At 44.5% G+C, this 25,320-nt stretch overlaps 1 protein-coding gene across 7 annotated transcripts in view; it reads left to right on the top strand.

Annotated features, from left to right (window-relative positions):
- Positions 1-25,320, top strand: part of PTPN2 (protein tyrosine phosphatase non-receptor type 2) — a 100,539-nt gene that overhangs the window by 9,304 nt on the left and 65,915 nt on the right. For 6 of the 7 annotated variants that reach the window (XM_077975395.1, XM_077975394.1, XM_028838209.2 and 3 more), the window contains exon 2: positions 17,655-17,745. The exons of the other annotated variant lie outside the window; for it this stretch is intronic. In XM_077975395.1, the coding sequence (XP_077831521.1) occupies positions 17,655-17,745 (91 nt within the window). The remainder of the gene's footprint in view (positions 1-17,654; positions 17,746-25,320) is intronic. 7 annotated transcript variants of the gene reach the window in all.

Raw genomic sequence — 25,320 nt, 5'->3', positions numbered from 1 at the left:
TTTTTTTGAGACGGAGTCTCGCTCTGTCGCCCAGGCTGGAGTGCAGTGGCCAGATCTCAGCTCACTGCAAGCTCCGCCTCCCGGGTTCCCGCCATTCTCCTGCCTCAGCCTCCCGAGTAGCTGGGACCACAGGCGCCGCCACCTCGCTCGGCTAATTTTTTGTGTTTTTAGTAGAGACGGGGTTTCGCCGTGTTAGCCAGGATGGTCTCGATCTCCTGACCTTGTGATCCGCCCGTCTCAGCCTCCCAAAGTGCTGGGATTACAGGCTTGAGCCACCGCGCCCGGCCGCAAAGTTCAAATTAACATAAGTGTGCTCTTCACTGTCTCAAATAAACGTTATGTATGATTTGTTTCCCTTGGAAGTCCTCATCTAAATTCTCTACTTTCTATTCCTTAACTTAATGCCCCATTAAGGTAGTTTTTTCTTAATGGAAAGCTGTTGAGAGTCAGAGGATATTTAAACCAACTAACAAACTGGAACTTTTAATAATACCAACCTTACTTTGGATAAGAGTGATTAGCCATATACTAAATCCTAAATCAGTTTAACATATAAACTTTAAGACATAACAGATGATAACTGAGGAAGAGATACAGTTCCACAGACTAACTTTAAAGAATATAAGCTCTGACTCTCCTGAGTAGAAGAAAACTAAACTTTTCTGTTACATTCTTTTTTTTTTTTATTGAGACACGGAGTCTTACTCTGTCACCCAGACTGGAGTGCAGTGGCACGATCTTGGCTCACTGCAACCTTCACCTCCCTGGTTCAAGCGATTCTCCTGCCTCAGCCTCCCAAGTAGCTGGGACTACAGGCATCTGCCACCACGCCCGTCTAATTTTTGTGTTTTTAGTAGAGATGGGGTTTCACTGTGTTGGCTGGGCCAGTCTTGAACTCCTGACCTCAGGTAATCCACCCACCCTGGCCTCCCAGAGTGCTGGGATTACAGGCGTGAGCCATGGCATCCAGCCTGCTATATTCTTCTGCTTTTTTTTTTTTTTTTTGAGACAGAGTCTCCCTCTGTTCCCCAGGCTGGAGTGCAGTGGCGCGATCTTGCCTCACTGCAAGCTCCGCCTCACAGGTTCCCACCATTCTCCTGCCTCAGCCTCCTGAGTAGCTGGGACTACAGGGGCCTGCCACCACGCCCGGCTAACATTTTTGTATTTTTAGTAGAGACGGAGTTTCACCGTGTTAGCCAGGATGGTCTTAATCTCCCGACTTCATTGTCTGCCCACCTTGGCTTCCCAAAGTACTGGGATTACAGGCGTGAGCCACCGCGCCCAGCCCAGCCTGTTATATTCTTAACTGGAATAACATTGCCTTACAGTGCCATTGTCTGAAATAGCTTTTAGAAATGAATGTAATGCCATTTTAAATGTATTTAATCGTAGTGCCGATTTAATGGTCTATATATGGTACAGTAGTACTAATGGTTCAAGAAGTTGTTTTGACTTAACAGTGAAATCCTTGCTTTTAAAGATCATAGATGCCTTTAGACACATTTAAAATGAAACATGTTTATGAGAGGAAATGTCTACACAAATACAGTCCCCCCAGACTCAGCATGTGATGTTAGTAGGTTCATAGGCCCACCTGGTGATCTCCAGGATAAGAAATTGTGGTCAAGAAACCGATTCCAGGGGCCAGGCTGGTGGGTCACACCTGTAATCCCAGCACTGTTTGTCTCAAAACAAACAAACAGACAAACTGGTTCAAGGTTGGATACTTTTCAAACGAAAGGAATGGAGGAAGGGAATGCAATGAATAACTTTTCAAATCCAGGACATCTGATTTAATATGCCATTTGCTCTATCAGTTTCATTTGGTTCATGTCACTGATCATTTATAACCTTATTTCAAACTGCTTTAATTCCCCTAAGGAAAATCTGATACTGAATTATTTTATTCTTTCACTATATTTGAACAGTTTTATACTCTGTTTTTGTTTTTTTTTTTTTTTTTTTTGAGACAGAGTCTCGCTCTGTCGCCTGGGCTGGAGTGCAGTGGCCGGATCTCAGCTCACTGCAAGCTCCGCCTCCCGGGTTCACGCCATTCTCCTGCCTCATCCTCCCGAGTAGCTGGGACTACAGGCGCCCGCCACCGCGCCCGGCTAGTTTTTTGTATTTTTTAGTAGAGACGGGGTTTCACCGTGTTAACCAGGATGGTCTCGATCTCCTGACCTCGTGATCCGCCCGTCTCGGCCTCCCAAAGTGCTGGGATTACAGGCTTGAGCCACCGCGCCCGGCCTAGTTTTATACTCTGAAAGCTATCAGTTTCTCATTACAGTTTGCTTTATAGTAAACAGGAATTGTTCCTGTGGTTTGAGCTAAGGCTACAGGATTCCTAGAGTTTGTACGCCTCTAGTCCCAGTAAAGGACCTGGTACGTCAGGGTAGCTCTAGAAATTTGGAGTGACTTCGTAACAGTGGGAACTGCTTCTGTTCTATTTTTTTTGTGTGTGTGTGTTTGTTTGTTTGTTTTTGTTTGTTTTGAGACAGAGTCTTGCTCTGTGGCCCAGGCTGGGATGCTATGGCATGATCTTGGCTAACTGCAACCCCTGCCTCTTGAGTTCAAGCGATTCTCCTGCCTCAGCCTCCTCAGTAGTTGGGATTACAGGTGTGCACCACCACACCCAGCTAGTTGTTGTGTTTTTAGTAGAGATGGGGTTTTCCCATGTTGGCCAGGCTGGTCTTGAACTCCTGACTTCAAGTGATCTGCCTGCTTCCCTCCCAAAGTGCTGGGATTATAGGTGTGAGCCAACGCGCCTGGCCTACCTCATTCTTTGTACTGTAATAAAGTCCCGGTTGGGCAATAATCTAAACATAAAATAAATGAAACCATAAAATTATATAAGAAAACAATGGAGAAAATTTTTTGTAATCAACAGAATGAAAAAGGATTTTTTATGCCATGTCACAGAAACCTAGAGAAAAAAGGTTTAAGTTTGATTTCATAAAAATTTAAATTTTTGACATGAAAAAATAACATAAAGATCAAAAGATAAAAATTTTTGAATATTTGCAATATATGACAAGAACTGAACTTTCTTTTTTTTTTTTTTTTTTCTTGAGACGGAGTCTCGCTCTGTCGCCCAGCCCAGGCTGGAGTGCAGTGGCGCGATCTCGGCTCACTGCAAGCTCCGCCTCCCGGGTTCACGCCATTCTCCTGCCTCAGCCTCCCGAGTAGCTGGGACTACAGGCGCCCACAACCGCGCCCGGCTAATTTTTTGTAATTTTTAGTAGAGACGGGGTTTCACCGTGGTCTCGATCTCCTGACCTTGTGATCCGCCCGCCTCGGCCTCCCAAAGTGCTGGGATTACAGGCGTGAGCCACCGCGCCCGGCCGAGAACTGAACTTTCTTAATACGTAAAGAACTACATATCAAAAAGAGAGCGGAAATACAAATGGCGTTTAAAAACAAGAAAAGCTGTTCACCTTCACAATAATAACATAATTGCAAATTATAACTATAATACCATTTTTCACCTATCAAAGATCAAAAAGTTTGTTAATGTAATTGGGTAGGTGAAGCTCAGGCACTTTCTTACATTATTGGTGACAGTATGCATTGATAAAGCTTCTTTGAGAGGTTATTCATAGCAACATTATTTGTAATAGCTAAAACCTAGAAATAACCTATATGTCCATTGTAGATGACTGGCTAAGTAATGAATACTATTCAGTTGTTAAAAATAACTTATCATCTATATGGAAGTATTTTGGTTTTTTTTTTTTGGAGACAGAGTCTCCCTCTGTTGCCCAGGCTGGAGTGCAGTGGCGCGATCTCAGCTCACTGCAAGCTCCGCCCGCCTCCCTTGTTCACGCCATTCTCCTCCCTCAGCCTCACGAGTAGCTGGGACTACAGGCGCCCACCACCATGCCCAGCTAATTTTATTTTTTTTTATATTTTTAGTAGAGACGGAGTTTCACCGTGTTAGCCAGGATGGTCTCAATCTCCTGACTTCGTGATTCGCCCGCCTCACCCTCCCAAAGTGCTGGGATTACAGGCGTGAGCCACCGTGCTCGGCATATGGAAGTATTTTTAATATATACCAAGTGAAAAAGCAAAGTGCAGAACAGTATGCTAATATCTGTTTTGCGAGGGTGGGATGGATATATGGAGGGAGGAAGACAGGCAAGCAGTCTGGCTTCTATAAGGATAGAGTATCTTTCGGAAAATATAAAAGACACCGGTTACAGTTATCACCTAAGGCAAAGGATTGAGGGAAAGGAGAAAGTGACTTAACTTTTTCACTATATACCCTTTTGTACAGTTTAATTTTTGCCATGTCCATGTAATCCATATATACATAGGGAGCATATGTATATAAATATATGTAAATATAAGTAAAAAAAAATGCTAAAGTTAAGTCCTGAATTCCTATCTGTATCTACTGCCTCACTGCAGTATAGTCTTGGAAGTCTTTTTTTATTTGTAACACCTCTTAGATAACATACAGAAAGCACAGAGCACACGCCTGACACACGGTAGGCTTCAGTGACAATGAGCTATTCTGTTCTCTAAACTCTCTTCTCAGAGATAACAAATGTGATGAAGAAAAGAACTTATTCCACCGGAGATCTTCTCTCCCCAGCCAGTGGCAGGCATATTTAGGGCTAGAAGTAAGTGGTTATTTTACCATCCTGAAGTAATGGTGTTTCAAAGGATGCAAGATTCTTCACTGTGTCCTTTTCTGAGCATCTTTATAGAGAGTATATGCACAAACATCTGACTAAAAAGGGAACATTTTTCATCATACAATTTAGGATTCACTCAGAGACCTAAAGAAAGAAACTTAGATATGTTATCCCATAAGTGGAAACTCATTATCAATTTGGGATTATTTTAAGGTCCTACCTTATAAAATTATAAAATTAACAAGATTATTCTTTTCCAGTTTCTTCTTATTTGCTTCTACATTGTAGCAGTTCAGCGGAGAATATGGTCTAAGAATGTAATGTTTTCTGTATGCCATACGTAGAAGAAAGCTATGTACGAAATACTAAAAATATGATTTGACATTATTTAATAAAATATTATAACTATTTTACCCCGATAATGATGGAAATTAAGTTGCAATAATACAGATTTTATAATAAAAACTTCAAAACCAAGCGCCATGGCTCACTCCTATAATAACAGCACTTTGAAAGGCCGAGACAGGCAGATTGCTTGAGACCAGAAGTTTGAAACCAGTCTAAGCAGCATAACAAATAAATATAAAAAATTACCCAGGCGTGGTGGTGTGCCTGCAGTCCCACCCACTTGGCAGGCTGAGGTTGGGGGATCACTTGAGCCCCTGAAGTCAAAGCTGCAGTGAGCCGTGATCACCACTGCATTCCAGCCTGAGCGACAAGGCAAGACTTTGTCTCAAAAATATAAGTAAAATAAAATTAAAACTTTACTTATTTTTTTGGCCGGGCGCGGTGGCTCAAGCCTGTAATCCCAGTACTTTGGGAGGCCGAGACGGGCGGATCACAAGGTCAGGAGATCGAGACCATCCTGGCTAACACGGTGAAACCCCGTCTCTACAAAAAAAATACAAAAATCTAGCCGGGCGAGGTGGTGGGCGCCTGTAGTCCCAGCTACTCGGGTGGCTGAGGCAGGAGAATGGCGTAAACCCGGGAGGCAGAGCTTGCAGTGAGCTGAGATCCGGCCTCTGCACTCCAGCCCGGGCAACAGAGCGAGACTCCGTCTCAAAAAAAAAAAAAAAAAAAAAAAAAAAACTTATTTTTTTGAGACGGAGTCTCTCTGTCGCTCGGGCTGGAGTGCAGTGGCGCGTTCTCGGCTCCCCGCAACCTCTGCCTCCTGAGTTCAAGCGATTCTCCTGCCTCAGCCTCCTGAATAGCTGGGATTACAGGTATATGCCACTGCACCCAGCTGATTTTTGTACTTTTAGTAGAGATGGGTTTTGCCCTGTTGGCAAGGCTGGTCTCAAACTCTTAACTTCAAGTGATCCGCCTGGCTTGGCCTCCCAAAGTGCTGGGATTACAGGCGTGAGCCACTGCGCCCAGCCTTAAAACTGTAAAATTCAGAATATGAGCCTTTGTTTTATAGCTTCACTTGTTAAAACATAAATCAGGGGCCAGGCGTGGTGGCTCACGCCTGTAATCCCCACACTTGGGGAGGCTGAAGTGGGCAGATCACCTAGTCTCAATCTCCTGATCTCGTGATCCGCCCACCTTGGCCTCCCAAAATGCTGGGATTACAAACGTGAGCCACCACGCCTGGCCTGAAGTTTGATTTTTTAAAAAGAAAGGGAGAGTTGTTAGGCATAATTGTGTAAATAGTGGTAAAAATTGACAGCAAGAAAGGCGATAGAAAACTATGACAAATGAAGATGATGGCTCACGCCTGTAATCCCAGACTTTGGGAGGCCAAGGCGGGCGGATCACCTGAGATCAGGAGTTCAAGACCAGTCTGGCTAACATGGTGAAACCCTGTCTCTACTAAAAATACAAAAATTAGCCAGGCGTGGTGGTGCGCACCTGTAATCCCAACCACTTGGGAGGCTGAGGCAGGAGAATTCGCTTGAACCCGGGAGGCGGAGGTTGCAGTGAGCTGAGATGGCGCCACTTCACTCCAGTCTCTCTGGTCAATCTAGACAGAGCGAGACTCAATCTCAAAAAAACAAAAATGAAACCAAAAAAAAAACTATGACAAATGAGTATAATTTTCCAGGACCATTAAGGTCTTGTAATCCCATACGCTGGAAGCTTCTGTTGTTGTTGTTTTCTGATTTATCATTGAAGTGACCAAAGCACAGTGGTAAGAAGAAACCTTTGTGATTACTTGACACTAGAGAAGGGTCTTTCCCACATGTTTGAAACTTAAGGAATTGATAGTGAACAGTGTAAGGAGCCACACAGGTGTGGGTTAGGAACTGATGTATGTATGCACTTTCTGTAAAGATGACCAAACACACGTTGTTAGACCAATGAAAAATTCACCCCAAGATCATTGAGGGCATGCAAAGTAGTGTGAGATAGAGGAAGCTGTAATTCAGGTGTCCAAATACAAGAGCAGGTGGAGAAAAGAAAATAAACTGAGAACAGTAAAGAGTGTTTTTTTTTTTTTTGAGACGGAGTCTGGCTCTGTTGCCCAGGCTGGAGTGCAGTGGTGCTATCTCGGCTCACTGAAAGCTCTGCCTCCCAGGTTCACGCCATTCTCCTGCCTCAGCCTCCTGAGTAGCTGGGACTACAGGCGCCAACCACCACGCCTGACTAATTTTTTTTTATTTTTAGTAGAGATGGGGTTTCACCGTGTTAACCAGGATGGTCTCAATCTCCTGACCTCGTGATCCACCCGCCTCGGCCTCCCAAAGTGCTGGGATTACAGGTGTGAGCCACTGCACCCGACCTGTAAAGAGTTTTTAAAGTTACAACACACAATTGTTAAAATGGAATGTTCGTACCAAGCTAGCAGAGTAGATAATGCAGAATACTGAGGTGGCTTGAGAAAAATCTCTCAAAACTCCGGAAAAAGGTGTGAGAAATGAGCGTGAGGCGCGAGCACTTCCCGGAGTCTGACGGACGTTCCCAAAAGGGAGCAGAGGAGACTGAAGCGAAACTCTGTTAAGTGACAAGGAAGACTCAAATGGAGAAACTAACCCAGTTCCGATGAAGACTTGGCACATACCTATAATGTATTTTTTTTTTTAAGTCTGCCGAAAGAAAATTTAAATTTAAGGTAAATTTAAGTCTGAAAGAGTAAGCAATACAGAAAAATCTTGACAGCAGCTGAGGACAAAAAAAAAAAAAAAATACCGATATTGTTGAGTGTGAAGCAAAAACCTCACTTTCAGTCTTTCTTGAAAAATATTGGCAAAATATGCCCTTGATTCAGGAGTTCCATTTTTATTTCATTTCATTTTATTATTTATGTATTTTATTTTTTGAGACAGGGTCTCACTCTGTCACCCAGGCTAGAGTGCAGTGGTGCAGTCACTGGTCACTGCAGCCCTGACCTGGGTTCGAGTGATCTTCCCAGCTTTGCCTCCCAAGTAGCTGGGACTGCAGGCATACACCACCATGCTTGGCTTTATTTGTTTTTAGTGGGTTTTTTTGTATTTTTTTAGATGTGTGGTTTCACCATGTTTCCCAGGCTGGTCTTGAACTCCTGGCCTCAAACAATCCTCCTGCCTTGGCCCAGAGTGTTTTTGTTTGTTTTTTGTTTTTTGGAGACAGTCTTGCTCTGTCACCCAGGCTGGAGTGCAGTGGCGCAATCTCGGCTCACTGCAACCTCCGCCTCCTGGGTTCAAGCATTTCTCCTGTCAGCCTCCCGAGTAGCTGGGATTACGGGTGCCCACCACCACACCTGGCTAATTTTTGTATTTTTAGTAGAGATGAGGTTTTACCGTGTTGGACAGGCTGGTCTCAAACTCCTGGCCTCAAGCAGTTCACCCGCCTCGGCCTCCCAAAATGGTAGTATGACAATCGTGAGCCACTATGCCCAGCCTCAAAATTGCTTTATTTATTTATTTAGAGACAGGGTCTAACTCTCTCATCCAGACTGGAGTGCAGTGGCAGAATCTTGGCTCATTGCAGCTGCAATCTCCCTGGGCTCCCACCTCAGCCTCCGGAGTAGCTGGGAGTACAGGTGCACACCACCATTGCCTGGCTAATTTTTATTTTTTAGCTACAGGGTTTTGCCATGTTGCTCCGACTGGTCTATAACTCCTGACCTCAAACAATCCTCCTGCTTCAGCTTCCCGAAATGCTGGGATTACAGACGTGAGCCACTGGCCCCCAGACTTCCATTTTTAAAGGGTTACCAAGAGGGAATGGATGTGGTGGCTCATGCCTTTGATCATTTCACGAGGCCAAGGTGAGAGGATCATTTGAGTTGAGCAATTCGACATCAGGCTGGGCAACATGGTGATACATCTCTATTTCTTAAAAAAAGAAGTGCCAGGAAGTTGAAAAAGTATGTATAATAATGTCTAAGGATATTCATCATATTGTTTCTAGTAATCGTGAAGTTTTTGAAATTTAATTGCCGATGGAATTGGGTAAAATGATAGCGTATTCTATAACAAAAGATTTTGCATTTTGTAGTTGCTATGCTCTGAATGTGTATCCCTCCAAAAATTCATATATTGGAACCTAAATCCTCAATGCAGTAGTATTAAGTGGTGGGGTCTTTGGGAGGTGGAAGGTCTTGGGTGCAGAGCCCTCATGAATGGGATTAAAGAGGCGTGAAGGAGCCTGCTTCCCTTTCTACCATGTAAAGATATAGCAAGAAGGCACCATCTTTGAGGCAAAGAGCAAGCCCTCCCCAGACACCCAGTGTGTGGCCGGCTTGATCTTGGGCTTCTCAGCCACAGAACTGTGAGAAATGAATTTCTGTTGTTTATAAATTACCCAGCCTAAGGTATTAATATTTTGTTACAGTAGTCCAAATGGACTAAGACAGTAGTCTTTAAAAATGATGATGAAACTGTATTGACAGGAAAAGATATCTTTATTGTTTTAAGAGATTAAAGTGGGTATATAAAAATATGCTTACGTAGTCCCATGTTTATTAAAAAAATGAAAGGTGTATTGATTCAAGCATAAAGTGAAAAATCTGGGAAGTTTAGATTATCTCTGAATCTTGTGGTAGTAGACTTGACTAGTTTTCCTTTTGGCTCATCAGTGGAGTCCTCAGTCCTAACAGTGAATATATATTAATTTATTAAAAGGTAAAGATACTGTAGAAGATCTCACACATTTAAAAAAAAAAGGTGAGGGGTGAAAGTATCAGAAATTCAGTGGGCTTCCAGGAAAAAAAAGAAAAAAAAAAAGGTAAAGATCCTCCTTTCTCTCCAAGGAAGTCACACGGAAACTAAAAGCACTCTGTGGCCACATAGAGATAAAGAGTTGTATTTACTTAACAATCCCCTGAGGCTGAAATTAATGTGATGAAAAGGTTAAATGATACTTCTTCTATTTTTGTTTTAGGAGACTGATGGGTTTTAGAAATAGTTCTGTGGGCCGGGCGTGGTGGCTCAAGCCTGTAATCCCAGCACTTTGGGAGGCCCAGACGGGTGGATCACGAGGTCAGGAGATCAAGACCATCCTGGCTAACATGGTGAAACCCCGTCTCTACTAAAAAATACAAAAAACTAGCCGGGCGAGGTGGCCGGCGCCTGTAGTCCCAGCTACTCAGGAGGCTGAAGCAGGAGAATGGCATAAACCTGGGAGGCGGAGCTTGCAGTGAGCTGAGATCCGGCCACTGCACTCCAGCCTGGGCAACAGAGCCAGACTCCGTCTCAAAAAAAAAAAAAAAGAAAGAGTTCTGTGAAAATGTAAATATTTTACACTTTAAAAAGTATCAGTTATTTAGAATATTTCCTTTTTTTTTTTTTTTTTTTTTTAAGATAGTGTCTCACTCTGTCACCCAGACTAGAGTGCAGTGGAGTGATCACAGCTCACTGCAGCCTCAACTTCCCAGGCTCAAGTGATCCTCCTACCCCATCCTCCCAGCTAGCTAGGACTACAGGTGTACACCACCACGCCTGGTTAGTTTTTGTATTTTTTTATAGAGGTGGGAGTTTTTCACCATGTTGGCCAGGCTGGTCTTGAAATCCTGGGCTCAAGTGATCCTCCCACCTCTGCCTCCCAAGTAGCTGGAACCACAGATGTGTACCACCATGCCTTGCTAATTTTAAATTTTTTTTTTTTTTTTTTTTTTTTTTTGAGACAGTCTCGCTCTGTCGCCCAGGCTGGAGTGCAGTGGCCGGATCTCGGCTCACTGCAAGCTCCGCCTCCCGGGTTTATGCCATTCTCCTGCCTCAGCCTCCTGAGTAGCTGGGACCACAGGCGCCCGCGACCTCACCCGGCTAGTTTTTTGTATTTTTTAGTAGAGATGGAGTTTCACCGTGTTAGCCAGGATGGTCTCGATCTCCTGACCTCGTAATCCAACTGTCTCGGCCTCCCAAAGTGCTGGGATTACAGGCTTGAGCCACCGCGCCCAGCCAAAATTTTTTAGTAGAGATGGGGGTCTCTCTGTGTTGCCCAGACTGGTCTCAAGTGATTCTCCTGCCTCAGCCTCCCAAAGTATTGGGATTACAGGCGTGACTCACAGTGTCTGGCCTCAGTGTCTTTAAAGACCATCCTATAAACCAAGTTAGTTTGAGGATTCTACGAATGTCTGCTTAAAGACAACCTTCTGAATTCTGTGACCCTCTTGAAAAGCTTGTTGCAACGAAAAACAAAGTCTAGTGATGTCTTTATGTGAAGTAACTGTTGGAATTTCTCAAGCAGAAGTCCTGAAACTTTTGAGTCCCTAAATTTACATAGTACCATTGAGGCACAGTTACTGCTCATGAAACGAAGAGTAGCTGGATGAATAGAGAAAGTCTTACTCTTACATTTCAACCCAGCATTATTTGAGCCCAGCAAAATTGCTTCTATAGTAGAATCATTTTAGTTCCTTATTTTAAGCCATACATATGTATCAAGATATATATATATATATATAAAAATTTCAAGAGGGATTGAACGGTATTATGTGAAAATATTAGGAGGTGAAATAATAGGAGAAAGTAAACACATTGAAAGTAGGTATGTTCAGACTGGGCGCGGTGGCTCACACCCATAATCCCAGCACTTTGGGAGGCAGAGGCGGGCAGATCATGAGGTCAGGAGATCGAGACCATCCTGGCTATCACAGTGAAACCCCGTCTCTACTAAAAACACACAAAAAGGCCGGACGCGGTGGCTCAAGCCTGTAATCCCAGCACTTTGGGAGGCCGAGACGGGCGGATCACGAGGTCAGGAGATCGAGACCATCCTGGCTAACACGGTGAAACCCCGTCTCTACTAAAAATACAAAAAACTAGCCGGGCGAGGTGGCGGGCGCCTGTAGTCCCAGCTACTCAGGAGGCTGAGGCAGGAGAATGGCGCAAACCCGGGAGGCGGAGCTTGCAGTGAGCTGAGATCCGGCCACTGCACTCCAGCCCGGGCTACAGAGCAAGACTCCGTCTCAAAAAAAAGAAAAAAGAAAAAAAACACACAAAAAATTAGCCAGGTGTGGTGGTGGGCGCCTGTAGTCCCAGCTACTCGGGAGGCTGAGGTGGGAGAATCCATTTAACCCAGGAGGTGGAGGTTGCAGTGAGCTGAGATCGCACCACTGTACCCCACCTGGCAACAAAGCAACACTATCTCAAAAAAAAAAAAAAAAAAAAAGTAGGTGTGTTTAGAATTTAAAATCTTTGGGCCTAGAGATAAGCTGTAAGGCGATTGATTAGAATGGACCATTTCATAATGTCCCAAAAGTTAGACGACTTTGGAAAAAGAGGTGGTGGGTGGTCTTAATGTAGGCAATGTACGTGTGTATAAATGTCAGATACAGCTAAGGAGCTAAATGGAATTTTTTTTTTTTTTTTTTTTTACCAAATAGCATGTATTAATAATAGCTCAGTTCCATTTACTGATTTGTTTTTCCTTTGTTTATGTCATGTTATCTTTCCATGAGACTGTGCGTTTATGCTACTACCAGTGTGGTATGAGGCCTGTTTTTAAAAGAGCTGCATGCTATTCAGTTGGATATACCACGATTTGTTCAGCCAGTCTTTTCTTTTTCATTAGACATTTAGTTTATTTAAAGCCTTTCAACATTATAAATAATTGTGGAAGATATCTTTGTTCTGTGAGTTGCCTACGTTTTGGATCATCGCCACTAAGAAAGAAATTAACTAGTGACTCAATTCTTCCTTCTTTTTCTGAGCAGAAATCATGTTAAAAAGAATTAGATTTAAAACTTTTGGTTAAATTATACTTTAAAGCAAAGATTCCTGCCATTTAGATCTGGTTTTGGTTAAAGGTGTGGTTTGGTATTAAATGAGAACCGTGGTTTTCAGCTGCGTGTTGGTGGGGGGTATGTTCGTGATGGATTTTGCTGTCGAAGGACATTTGGCAATGTCTGGAGAGATTTTTGGTGGTTACAGATGCGGGGAGTGTGCCGCTGACATCTAATGGGTAGACGCGGTGGATGCTGCTTCCTAACATCCTGCAAAACACAAGACAGCCCCCACTGGCTCCCCCCCAGCCAAAATTAGCCAGCCTAAAATGTCAGTAGTGCTGAGGCTTAGAAACCTTGGATTAACAGGCTTCGCTGCTGATGGGAAACATTCTCTTTTTTTTTTTTTGACAGGGCCTTACTTTGTTGCCCAGGCTAGAGTGCAGTGGCGGGATCCTAGCTCACTGCAGTCTTGAACTCCTGGGTTCAAGCAGTCCTCCTGCCTCCGCCTCCCGAGAAGCTGGAACTCCACACATACACCACCATCTCTGGTTAATTAACATTTTTTTTTTGGCCGAGCTGCTGTCTCACTGTGTTGCCCAGGCTGGTCTCAAACTCCTACCCTCAAGTGATCCTTCCACCTGGGCCTCCCAAAACACCAGGATTACAGATGGGAGCTGCTGTGCCCGGAAGGAAACAGTCGGAATGTCTCTGTGATCGAAGGGGAAAGTTTTAGCGCCAGAAGACAAGTAGAGCTGGCTTTGCCTTACGTGATAGACCCAGCGAACAGCTCAGCTGTCTGCTTTCCCAGTGCCAGTTAGACAGACACAATATATTCTATAGCTTATGCAGTGAACTTAATACATTTTTTTTTTTGAAAGGGAGTCTCGCTGTGTCGTCCAGGCTGGAGTGCAGAGGCGCAATCTCGGCTCACTGCAAACTCCGCCTTCCAGGTTCACGCCATTCTCCTGCCTCAGCCTCCCGAGTAGCTGGGACTACAGGCGCCTGCGACAACGCCCGGCTAATTTTTTTGTATTTTTAGTAGAGACGGGGTTTCACCGTGTTAGCCAGGATGGTCTCAATCTCCCGACCTCGTGATCCGCCCATCTCGGCCTCCCAAAGTGCTGGGATTACAGGCGTGAGCCACCACGCCCGGCCAGTGTGCTTATAAAATTATTTAGTTTTGTGTCTTGGGTATTCCTGAAAATGCCTCATCAGTGACAGATCTAGTTCTTGAGATTTGGTTTTGCTGTGTATATTAGTTATAGACCTAATTTACCTACATTGGAAAGAAATTTCATCAGTAACTGATTTAACAAATAGGAGTTAGGTTTCTCATGTGATATGAATTCTGGAGAGAGAATTCAGGGCTCTTACTGTGGCTTCTTGATGTCACCCATGACCCAATGCTGATATTTCTGCTTAGCTTTCTTAGGAATGTACACTTTAGCTAGTCACAGGATGGCTCCTGCCTCTTCCCACCCCTCACCCCGACAGCAAAACCTGTGTTCCAGGCAGGCAGCAGTGAGGACAAAGGTACCTGGAGCCAGTCCTCTTTGTCAGCGTTTTCCTGCAGCCCAGCCCAGTGGTTTCTGCTGATTCCCATTGGCCAGACTGTCACAGGACCTTAGAGGCTGGGGCAGATAGTTTTCAGCTGGGCTCATTGTGGTCCGAAAGCAAAAGCAGATACCTTTAGTAAGAAAGAAAGGATACTGGGGCTGTGCGCGGTGGCTCACACCTGTAATTTCAGCACTTTGGGAGGTTGAGGCAGCCAAATCATTTAAGGTCAAGAGTTCGAGACCAGCATGGCCAACGTAGTGAAACTCCGTCCCTACTAGAAATACAAAAATTAGCCAGGCATGGTGGCGCATGCCTGTAATCCCAGCTACTCAGGAGGCTGAGGCAGGAGAACCTCTTGAACCCGGGAAGCAGAGGTTGCAGTGAGCCAAGATTGCACCACTGCACTCCAGCCTGGGCAACCGAGTGAGACTTTGCCTCAAAAAAAAGAAAGAAAGAGAAAGAGCATATTGGAATAAACAGCTATTATGCATCTCTGGGAGCTGCTTTTTGAAATACTGGTTCTTCTAAGTTCACTGAAATTTTTTTATAAAGTAAGAACAAATGATTAATGTTGGAGATTTGAAAGAATGGACTCAATGCAAGAGATCTTACTAGCTGAGAAAATAAAATGTGTTTATGTTATGAATATATTTCTTAACCCCAAGAACTTGGCTGTTGTGTTGTGTTTTGTAAATTTTAAATCTCCCTACCACTATACTGGGCGCCCTACCGTCTTTTGTATAGTGCACACAAAGAAGTGTGTTTCTCTGAGTTAAAAATAGAAATCTGCACCTGACAGATGGCCTTAAGTGTGGAAAATGGGTGTGTATAACAGAGGTGGAAGAAGTGGAGGGAGTCCCGTGCTGCTTGTTGTTTTAAACCTCCTTTCCCCGCAAATCAGTATCTTTCCTATACACTAGTAATGGCCAATAGGTTTTTATTTTGTTTTAATCCCATTTACAGTAGCGACAAAGCCTATCAGGTTTCTGAGAATAAACCTTTATCATACATTTATGCTAACCTTTAGCATACCTTTATGAAGAAAACTACAAAATTAATTAAAATATCATGAACTGCAATGCAAATGGGGAGAATAAATAGGGGACAACTTGCCTACCAGATACATTGATTACAAAGCTGTAGTAACTAAAATTTGATACTGTCTCAAGGGCAAGCAAATGGTTCTGTGATGTAGAATGAGGATCCAGAAACAGACCCCTGCTGTGCTGAAACTTGGTTTATGATAGAACAGGTGTTACTGATAAATGCAGAAACCAGTAAATGGTATTAAGTCAATTAACTTTCCATTTGAAAGGGATACAATTAAATTTCTTTTCCACATTGCAGGCTAATAACGGTGTCTTGTATCTTGCAAAAGTACTGTTACCAGTCCATTCACGTCCAGAAAAATGTATATATTAGAAATTTGTGCATCATGTTCCCTAAATAAAAACTTCAGATACTTGGCTGGCAGTGATGGCTCAAACCTGTAATCCCAGCACTTTGGGAGGCTGAGGCAGGCAGCTCACTTGAGCCCAGGTGTTCTAGACTAGCCTGGGCAAAAAGTGAGACCCTGTTTCTATAAAAACAAATAAACAAAATGGCACCTAACTTTTAAAAAGCTGCTTCTTACATGTGATAGTGTGAGCAAAGCACAATTTAGTTTTTGCCATTAAAGCATGCTTTTTTTTGGTTTCTGTTACACTTCTGTGTTTACTTTAATTCTTGGAATACTGTTTCCTGGAAGATCAAACCTGACCATTCTGGATACATCAGTAGTGGGAGCTTCGTGCAGATATAGCCTTACTGAATGTCTTCCACGTTGAAGTGCAGAGAACCCGAAGGCACCTAGGATGAGCCTCAGGCCTGCTGGTTGTTGCAGTGGTGCAATCTCAGCTCACTGTGATCTCCGCCTCCCGGGTTTAGTGATTCTCATGCCTCAGCCTCCTGCGTAGCTGGGATTACAGGTGCTCGCCACCATGCCTGGCTAATTTTTGTTTTGTTTTGTTTTTGCCGTCTCACTCTGTCACCCAGGCTAGAGTACAGTGATGCGACCTCGGCTCACTGCAACCTCTGCCACCCAGGTTCAAGCAATTCGCCTGCCTCAGCCTCCTAAGTAGCTGGGATTACGGGTGCCTGCCACTGTGCCTGGCTAATTTTTGTAGTTTCAGTAGAGATGAGGTTTCACCATCTTGGCCAGGCTGGTCGTGAACTCCTGACCTTGTGAACCACCCACCTTGGCCTCCCAAAGTGCTGGGATTACAGGTGTGAGCCACTGTATCCAGCCTAATTTTTGTATTTTTGTATGTTATGTTATGTTATGTTATGTTATGTTATGTTATGTTATGTTTGATAGAATCTTGCTCTGTCACCCAGGCTGGAGTGCAGTGGTATGATCTCATCTCATTGCAACCTCCACCTCCCGGGTTCAAGCAATTCTCCTGCCTCAGCCCTCCGAGTGGCTGGGATTACAGGTGCCCATCACCACACCTAGCTGATTTTTTGTATATTTAGTAGAGACAGGGTTTCTCTATGTTGGCCAGGTTGGTCTCGAACACCTGAGGGTGATCCCCTGCCCTAGCCTCCTAAAGTGTTGGGATTACAGGTGTGAGCCACCGCACCCGGGCAAATTTTTGTATTTTTCATAGAGCTGGGGTTTCACAATGTTGACCAGGCTGGTCTTGAACTCCTGACCTCAGGTGATCCGCCTACCTTGGCCTCCCAAAGTGTTAGGATTATAGGCGTGAGCCACCGTGCAAGGCCTGTTGCTGAACATTTATGGCTTTAGAAATAATTTTTTTTTTTAAGGAGAAGTAATGACAAACATGATAGAAATAAAATTTGAGGATATTTCTGGGTTCAAAATAAAGTAACAGTTAAATAGCATGAAGATGAAGAAATAAATATTTTCAGGTAGAAACTCCAAAGTTTAGGTAGATGGTATGAGTTTTCGTCAGAATTTGACTGTGATGTGGCTGACCATAGATACCTCCGTTGCATTCTGCTTCATAGAGAGTTTGATGCTTGCTTGTAGGTATTGAATAGAGCCTCATTAGCAGTAAGTAAACAGATCTAGAGCACAGACTTTGGCATCTGGAGGACCTTGGTTCAGTCCTGGGGCTGACACTTACTAGCTGTGGGACCTTTGGTGGATTTTTAACCTTTGAAAACCTTTCATCCCTCAGATAAAATGGGAAAGAAATTGTTTCCATTAGTATTGTGACGATTAACTGAGGTGATGTAGACAACGTGCTTTGCATAGTACTTGGTATATCATAAGTGATTAATGTTATTTTACACTGGCTGGGAAGATGATGTTTTGCTGTGGAAAATTTAAGAGGGATATTAAAATATATTTTTGTTATTTTAAGGAAATTCGAAATGAGTCCCATGACTATCCTCATAGAGTGGCCAAGTTTCCAGAAAACAGAAATCGAAACAGATACAGAGATGTAAGCCCATGTAAGTACTTGTGGGTTTGTGTGCATGTGTATTTTTTGGTTTGTTTTAGGACGCAGGATGTAGTGAAAGGAGGGCTTGGGGTCAGTGTTGATAAATACAATATTTTTTTTTTCCTGTTTACATAAGACACATTCTTTAAAGAAGAATTTAAAGGCGTAGAATAGTAGAAGGAAAAATAATTACCCATAATTATTTCATCCTTCAAACATAGGCACCATTATTTTGGTGTATTTCCCACCAACCTGTTTTTCTTATACACAATTTTTCTTTCTTTAAAATAATTGTAATTATAGATGTCTATATAATATCCATATATATTTCCTTTTCATATTATTCCATGGCCTTTGTAAGTTTTACTTAAAATAGTTATTGGTGTAGTTTGGTTTCTTTCCTTGCCCAAGTTATAAGAGTAGTATGTACTCACTGTAGAAAACTTAGAAAACAGAGAAAAGTATAAGGAACAAACTTATTTAAAAATAAATAATAACAGGTTTATATTCTTTGGAGTTTTTAAAAATAAACATTTTAAATGGAAAATTAGAATCTTGCACATACTTATTTGTAGCTCTTCTTAGCAGTACATTGTAAACTTTTTAAATTATAGACACAATTTTTAATTGCTTTGACAGTGGCTTTGGAAATACCACTCTTGCATAAGTTCCCCTATTGTTAGACATTTAGATTATGATGTATACACATACACACACAATTGTACTAGAGTTTTGGTGTATTCGTCATGCAGTGATTTTATTTTTTGTTCTGATTCATGCAGCTTATTCAGATATTAAATTGGGCCTCCTTCCTGCTTCAGTATGTTTCCCTATGTTTGATTTTAGTGGGCTAAATGTAGATTTTCTCTTTAGGGCTCCTTGTTAGTAGGGACTTGAAAAACAGTATCAGATTGATCATGTTCTGGATTTTGCTTGTTTCTGGTTGTTCCCCTGTTGACTAGGGTATGGTGCTGCCTGTTAAGATCTCCTATGTAAGTTGAACGATTTCACTCTGTTCAAGGACACAGACTGTATACTTTTATATACTTTGTAGTCATTGGTTATAGGCAAGATATTTAGGGTCTGGATGTACCACTGAAAAATCCATCAATTACTGGAAAAAAAAAGTCCTTATTTTTATTCTTACACGAATAGAATGTTCTTCTTATGTTGACCAAGTACATTTCCAAGAAGGGTGTATTGGCTGATTTTGGGCAAATCAAATGAGAAGCAGTCTCTCAAAATAGTTCATGTTTGTTATAAATTACTATTAAATACTGTGTTTCTCTTACATGCTTTTTTTCTTTACCACCAGTTAGAACTGTTCTTAAAGATAAGTAGCTAGAAGAGTGGTTTTCCATTTTCTTTAGTTGCAGCGCACTTGAAGATACGACCCACTTCCTCTGAAACGTGGCTCATGGCGGTGGCAGTTCTGGTGTGGGTGTGTGTTCAGGGAATAGCGGGTGTGGGCAGTAATTCTAATACTTAGGTGCCCTTCCCCTGCCTCCAAATCTCTGAGAATCACTGAGCTAGAGAGAATAATTCTCTAATGTTACCATGAGTTTTGAAGACAGTATTTTCCAGTTTTACACCTTGCTTTGATGCTTTTAATTTTTTAAAAAACTTTTTATTTTGAAAATTGTAGATTTAGATGCAGTTGTAAGAAATAATACAGAAAGATCGAGTATACCCCTTACCTAGTTTCCCCCAGTGGTACCATCTTGCATAGCTACAGTCCAATATTACATCTGGAAACCTGAAACAATACAGTCCGTCCAGGTTTCACCAGTTTTACATGCACTCATTTGTGTGTGTGTAAGTTTCGTGCAGTTTTATCACGTGTAGATTCCTGGGATCACCACCACAGTCTGGATGCAGACCAGTGGAGCATTCCCGTCACAAGGTCACTTGCACTGCCTTTCTGGGGCCACCGTCTCCTTGCTTGCATCCTCCTTCCCCAACCTGGTATTGCCTTTAATTTATATATATTTGTTGTAATTGCAGTTATTGGATGTACTACACTACATTTGAGTCCTGTAATTAGTTTCATCAAATTGATCTAAATGGGATTTTTGTTTGTTTGTTTGTTTGAGAGGGCGTCTCACTCTGTTACCCAGGCTGGAGTGCAGTGGCGTGATCTTGGCTCACTGCAAACCCCTGCCTCCTGGATTCAAGCGATTCTCCTGCCTCAGCCTCCCGAGTAGCTGGGATTACAGGTGTGCACCACCACGCCCGGCTTATTTTTGTATTTTTAGTAGAGATGAGGTTTCACCATGTTGGCCAGGCTGGTCTTGAACTCCTGACCTCAAGTAATCCACCTGCTTCGGTCTCCCACAGTGCTGGGATTACAATCATGAGCCACGACGACCTGCTGATAATTTTGTTTTTTTAACTGGAATGGAGACTTTTTTTTTCTTTTTTTTTTTTTTGAGACAGAGTCTCGCTCTGTCGCCCAGGCTGGAGTGCAGTGGCCGGATCTCAGCTCACTGCAAGCTCCGCCTCCCGGGTTTACGCCATTCTCCTGCCTCAGCCTCCCGAGTAGCTGGGACTACAGGCGCCCACCACCTCGCCCGGCTAGTTTTTTTTTGTTTGTTTGTTTGTTTGTTTTTTTTTTTTTTTTTTTTTTGAGACGGAGTCTCGCTCTGTCGCCCGGGCTGGAGTGCAGTGGCCGGATCTCAGCTCACTGCAAGCTCCGCCTCCCGGGTTTACGCCATTCTCCTGCCTCAGCCTCCCGAGTAGCTGGGACTACAGGCGCCCGCCACCTCGCCCGGCTAGTTTTTTGTATTTTTTAGTAGAGACGGGGTTTCACTGTGTTACCAGGATGGTCTCGATCTCCTGACCTCGTGATCCGCCCGTCTCCGCTTCCCAAAGTGCTGGGATTACAGGCTTGAGCCACCGTGCCCGGCCAAGTTTTTTGTATTTTTTAGTAGAGACGGGGTTTCACTGGGTTAGCCAGGATGGTCTCGATCTCCTGACCTCGTGATCCGCCCGCCTCGGCCTCCCAAAGTGCTGGGATTACAGGCTTGAGCCACTGCACCCGACCAACATTTTATTTTAAAGTAAAAACATTTGTAACTTAAGTTATCCTCAAGTATATACATCAATAAAACTCTTATGATTTGTCTCCTTAGCTTTTAGACTCAACGTTGTATACCTGCAGTTGAAGGCTGCAGGGAGACTCTGTTTAAAATGTGCGTGTCAGGCCTCCCTCCATCATTGTTGGTACCAGGCTCTTCCTGTATGCCTTCTCATTGAAAAGCACTTAGCCTTAAGGGAACCGAGCTTCCCTCCTGTGGGCCACACAGTGGTTGTCCACTGGAGCTGTGCTCTGCTGGAAACAGCCCCCAGTGCATGTTCTCCCTAATCTTCTTCTTCTTTGCCCCCTCCCTCTCCACACACGCCTCCCTAGTAAGCCATGTTCTCCTGAGCTCTCACATGGAGACTGCTCATTCTTGCTCCTCATGTAGCCACAGGATTTTCTAGTCTGAGCCAATACGCTTCAGCCTGCAATTGGAAATGATCTCTTCCAAGGCTTGTGGGGCCAGCACATCCCCACACCACCCTGGCGCCTCTCCTCTCCTGACTTCAGTCGTTCACTGTCTTTCTCCTTACCCTCTCCTTCCCACCTTCCTCAGTCTGGGTGACTTCATGTCTCTGGGAAAGAACTACGGCTCATTGCGCTGGAGTTCCTAGCCCTGTTCAGCTCCAGTGACACTGACCTTTAGTCATGTTCCCCTCTGAAATCTGAAACTCTGCTGCCTTGAGGCTACTTTCTGTCATTCCAGCTTTCACTTGCTTACTCCCACTGCACCTGCTCTTTGACTTCAGCAGGATCCTTAGTTGACTTTTTCATGTGTTGTGAAGTTGGAAATGTACTGAATTGAAATTTCGATTAAAAAATGTAGTGTAGCATACTACGTCATCCTCTAACCTAACTATTAGTAACTTTCTTGCTGTTTTTTTTTTTTTTTTTTTTTTTTTTTTGAGACGGAGTCTCGCTCTGTGGCCCGGGCTGGAGTGCAGTGGCCGGATCTCAGCTCACTGCAAGCTCCGCCTCCCAGGTTTACGCCATTCTCCTGCCTCAGCCTCCCGAGTAGCTGGGACTACAGGCGCCCGCCACCTTGCCCGGCTAGTTTTTTTTTTTTTTTTTTTTTTTGAGACGGAGTCTCGCTCTGTCGCCCGGGCTGGAGTGCAGTGGCCGGATCTCAGCTCACTGCAAGCTCCGCCTCCCAGGTTTACGCCATTCTCCTGCCTCAGCCTCCCGAGTAGCTGGGACTACAGGCGCCCGCCACCTCGCCCGGCTAGCTTTTTGTATTTTTTAGTAGAGACGGGGTTTCACCGTGTTAGCCAGGATGGTCTCGATCTCCTGACCTCGTGATCCGCCCGCCTCAGCCTCCCAAAGTGCTGGGATTACAGGCTTGAGCCACCGCGCCTGGCCACTTGCTGTTTTTATATTTAAAAAATAACTCTGTGGATTTTTTAATTTCACCGTTTTGTGAAGCTCCAGCTTGGGAAAAGTCAGTCGTTCGTTCTCTCTGCCCTTTGGGCAAATGAGCGTGTGCCTTGGGTGGACTCCGGTGTCAGGTGGGCTCGGGGTTGCCTTGCTGTCCTCATGCCCTCTTCAGCTCCACTGCCACTCTGCTCCAGCTCTGCACCGAGTGAATCATCTCTCCGAGCCCCTCACCACACTCAGAATATCGTCCTGCTTTCGGTTCTACGGATGAAAGTTGTAAAAATCAGGAAACACCACCTCAGCTTCATGTTCTAGCACCTGGAAACTCACTTTCTTTTGCCCCCATCCTTCCCTAAAGTCCCAGGAGAGAAGCCTCCCCTCTCTCTGTCCGAGCCGAATCCTTCGTTCCCATCCTCCTCGTGGGCACTGCTCCTCCTCATCACTGCGCTTTGTGTGTTTTCAGCCTCTTTCTGTCTCATGACTTCTTCCCTTTTGTATAAATGTGGTTCGCTCTCTTTTGTCTCAACCCGTACATCCCACCCCAGCCCCCACGTCCTTTCTTGCCTGCGTGGATGGACATTTCTTACCTGTGCACAGGCACACACAGGCTTAAAGGAATCACTGTGCCGTTTGTCTCTCCACCCTCCCCACCATGCATGCTCAGCCTGTGCTGCTTCCCCAGCGTCCCCACTGAAACTTACTCTGAAAGTACTGTAGCTCCGGTTGTCAAATGCAGCGAGAGACTTTCCACTGCTTTCCTTCTCTGTGACTTTTGACATTATTCTCCTGCCTCAGCCTCCCAAGTAGCTGGGGTTACAGGCACACGCCACCACGCCCGGCTAATTTTTTGTAATTTTAGTAGAAACAGGGTTTCACCATGTTGGCCAGGCTGGTCTCGAACTCCTACCTCGAGTGATTGGCCCACCTCGGCCTCTCAAAGTGCTAGGATTACCGGTGTGAACCACCACGCCCAGCCGACCGTGCCTTTTTTCCTAACCCCGTAATTTTTCCGATTTTCCTCTTTGGCCGTTCCCCTGTTTTCAGGGTGTCTCCTCCTTACTTTGCCTTTATTTCTTCAGGAGTCTGTTTCTCTCTCTCCTTCTCACTGTAACACTTGGATGAGTGATCTCGTCTGCTGTGAGTCTAGTTTCCATCTCTGCTTATAACCCCAAATCTCATCTGCAGTCGTGGACTTTTCTGTCTACAGGTCTGTGTATCCAAGTCATCATCTCTGTCTGGGTGTCCTGTAGCCACCTCAGACTCAGTATGTCTGCACACTGAGTGACTGTTCCTCCCTGACACACTTCACTGGCCTTAGCCCCACAGCTGCCTTTTCTCCTTTTCCCCGTGTTCATAAGTGGTGCCGTTATTTACACGTTTTCTGAAGCCGGAAACAGATTCTTCCCTCATTCAGCTCCCACGTCACTAAGTAATACTGATTTCCATTTCCATGATGTATTCTTTTTTGTTTTCTTTTTCTTTCTTTTTTTTTTTTTTTTTGAGACAGGGTCTGGCTCTGCACAGTCTCGGCTCACTGCAACCTCCGCTTCCCAGGTTCAGGTGATCCTCCCGCCTCGGCCTCCTGAGTAGCTGGGACTACAGGTGCATGCCGCCATGCTGAGCTAGTTTTTTAGATATTTTGTAGAGACGGGGTTTCGTCATGTTGCCCAGGCTGGTCCCAAACTCCTGGACTAATGCAGTCCGCCTGCCCCAACCTCCTGATGTGTTTGGGATTACAGGTGTGAGGCACCGCGCTCAGCCTCCATAATGAATTTTCTTTCTTTCTTTTTTTTTTGAGACGGAGACTCCCTCTGTCGCCCAGGCTGGAGTGAGTGGCGCCATCTCGGCTCACTGCAAGCTCCGCCTCCCAGGTTCACGCCATTCTCCTGCCTCAGCCTCCTGAGTACCTGGGACCACAGGCGCCGCCACTACGCCCAAATAATTTTTTGTATTTTTAGTAGAGATGGGGTTTCACTGTGTTAGCCAGGATGGTCTTGATCTCCTGACCTCATGATCTGCCCGCTCGGCCTCCCAAAGTGCTGGGATTACAGGCGTGAGCCACTGTGTCCAGCCCATAATATATTTCAAATCCGTTTTCTTCTCCGTTCACGTTGACTTCGTTCAGGCCCTGCTATGCTTTTCCTCATCATTACATTAAGCCTCCAAACCAGTCTCCTTGTTTCCCTTCTGTCCCCACTTCAGTCCATTTTCATAGTATCTGGAGTGATTTTTGTATAATGCAAGTGCGTTTTCCACTCCCCTCTCTAACAGTGCTGCACAATGTTTGTGAAGAAGTTAAACTTCTTTAGCGTTATGATGCTGGGCTTTCTGGGGATCGACCCTTTACACACCTCTCTGAATCTTTTCTAGCTATTTTCTTAGAAATTATTCATTTCAGTAAAACTGAATCACTTGGAGTTCTTCCAGTGTGACTGGTTTTTAATACCTCAGTGTCTTCAAATATGTCATTCCCTTTTTGAAATATCCTTCCCCTCCTGTCTCTGACCCACCTCAATCAAAGTTCTCCTTCTGCAAATACCAGCTCAACACCCTCTTTCCCGTGAGTGGCGTTCTCATCCAGTGGAGGTGGTGGTTCTCATTCACTAAGTCCAGGGGGGCTCAGGAATGTGTATTTTTAGAAAACTGGGATGGTGTTGATGTGCCTTTTCTAACCGATAGTCATTATGTCATTTAAAAATGTGTTTCTGGCCGGGCGGGTGGCTCACGCCTGTGAGCCCCCCAGCACTTTGGGGGGCCGAGGCGGGCGGATCACGAGGTCAGGAGATCGAGACCATCCTGGCTAACATGGTGAAACCCGTCTCTACTAAAAAAAAATACAAAAAAACTAGCCGGGCGTGGTGGTGGGCGCCTGTAGTCCCAGCTACTCGGGAGGCTGAGGCAGGAGAATGGCGTGAACCCGGGAGGCGGAGCTTGCAGTGAGCCGAGATCGCGCCACTGCACTCCAGCCTGGGCAACAGAGTGAGACTCCGTCTAAAAAAAAAAATGTGTTTCTGGCTGGGTGCTGTGGCTCATGCTTATAATCCCAACACTTTGGAAGGCTGAGGTAGGAATATTGCTTAAGGCCGGGAGTTTGAGACCAGCCTGGGCAACATAGATCCCATCTCTACACAA

Source organism: Macaca mulatta, chromosome 18, assembly GCF_049350105.2.
Source record: "Macaca mulatta isolate MMU2019108-1 chromosome 18, T2T-MMU8v2.0, whole genome shotgun sequence".
Lineage (NCBI taxonomy): Eukaryota > Metazoa > Chordata > Mammalia > Primates > Cercopithecidae > Macaca > Macaca mulatta.
This window is presented reverse-complemented; position numbering and strand designations above follow the sequence as displayed.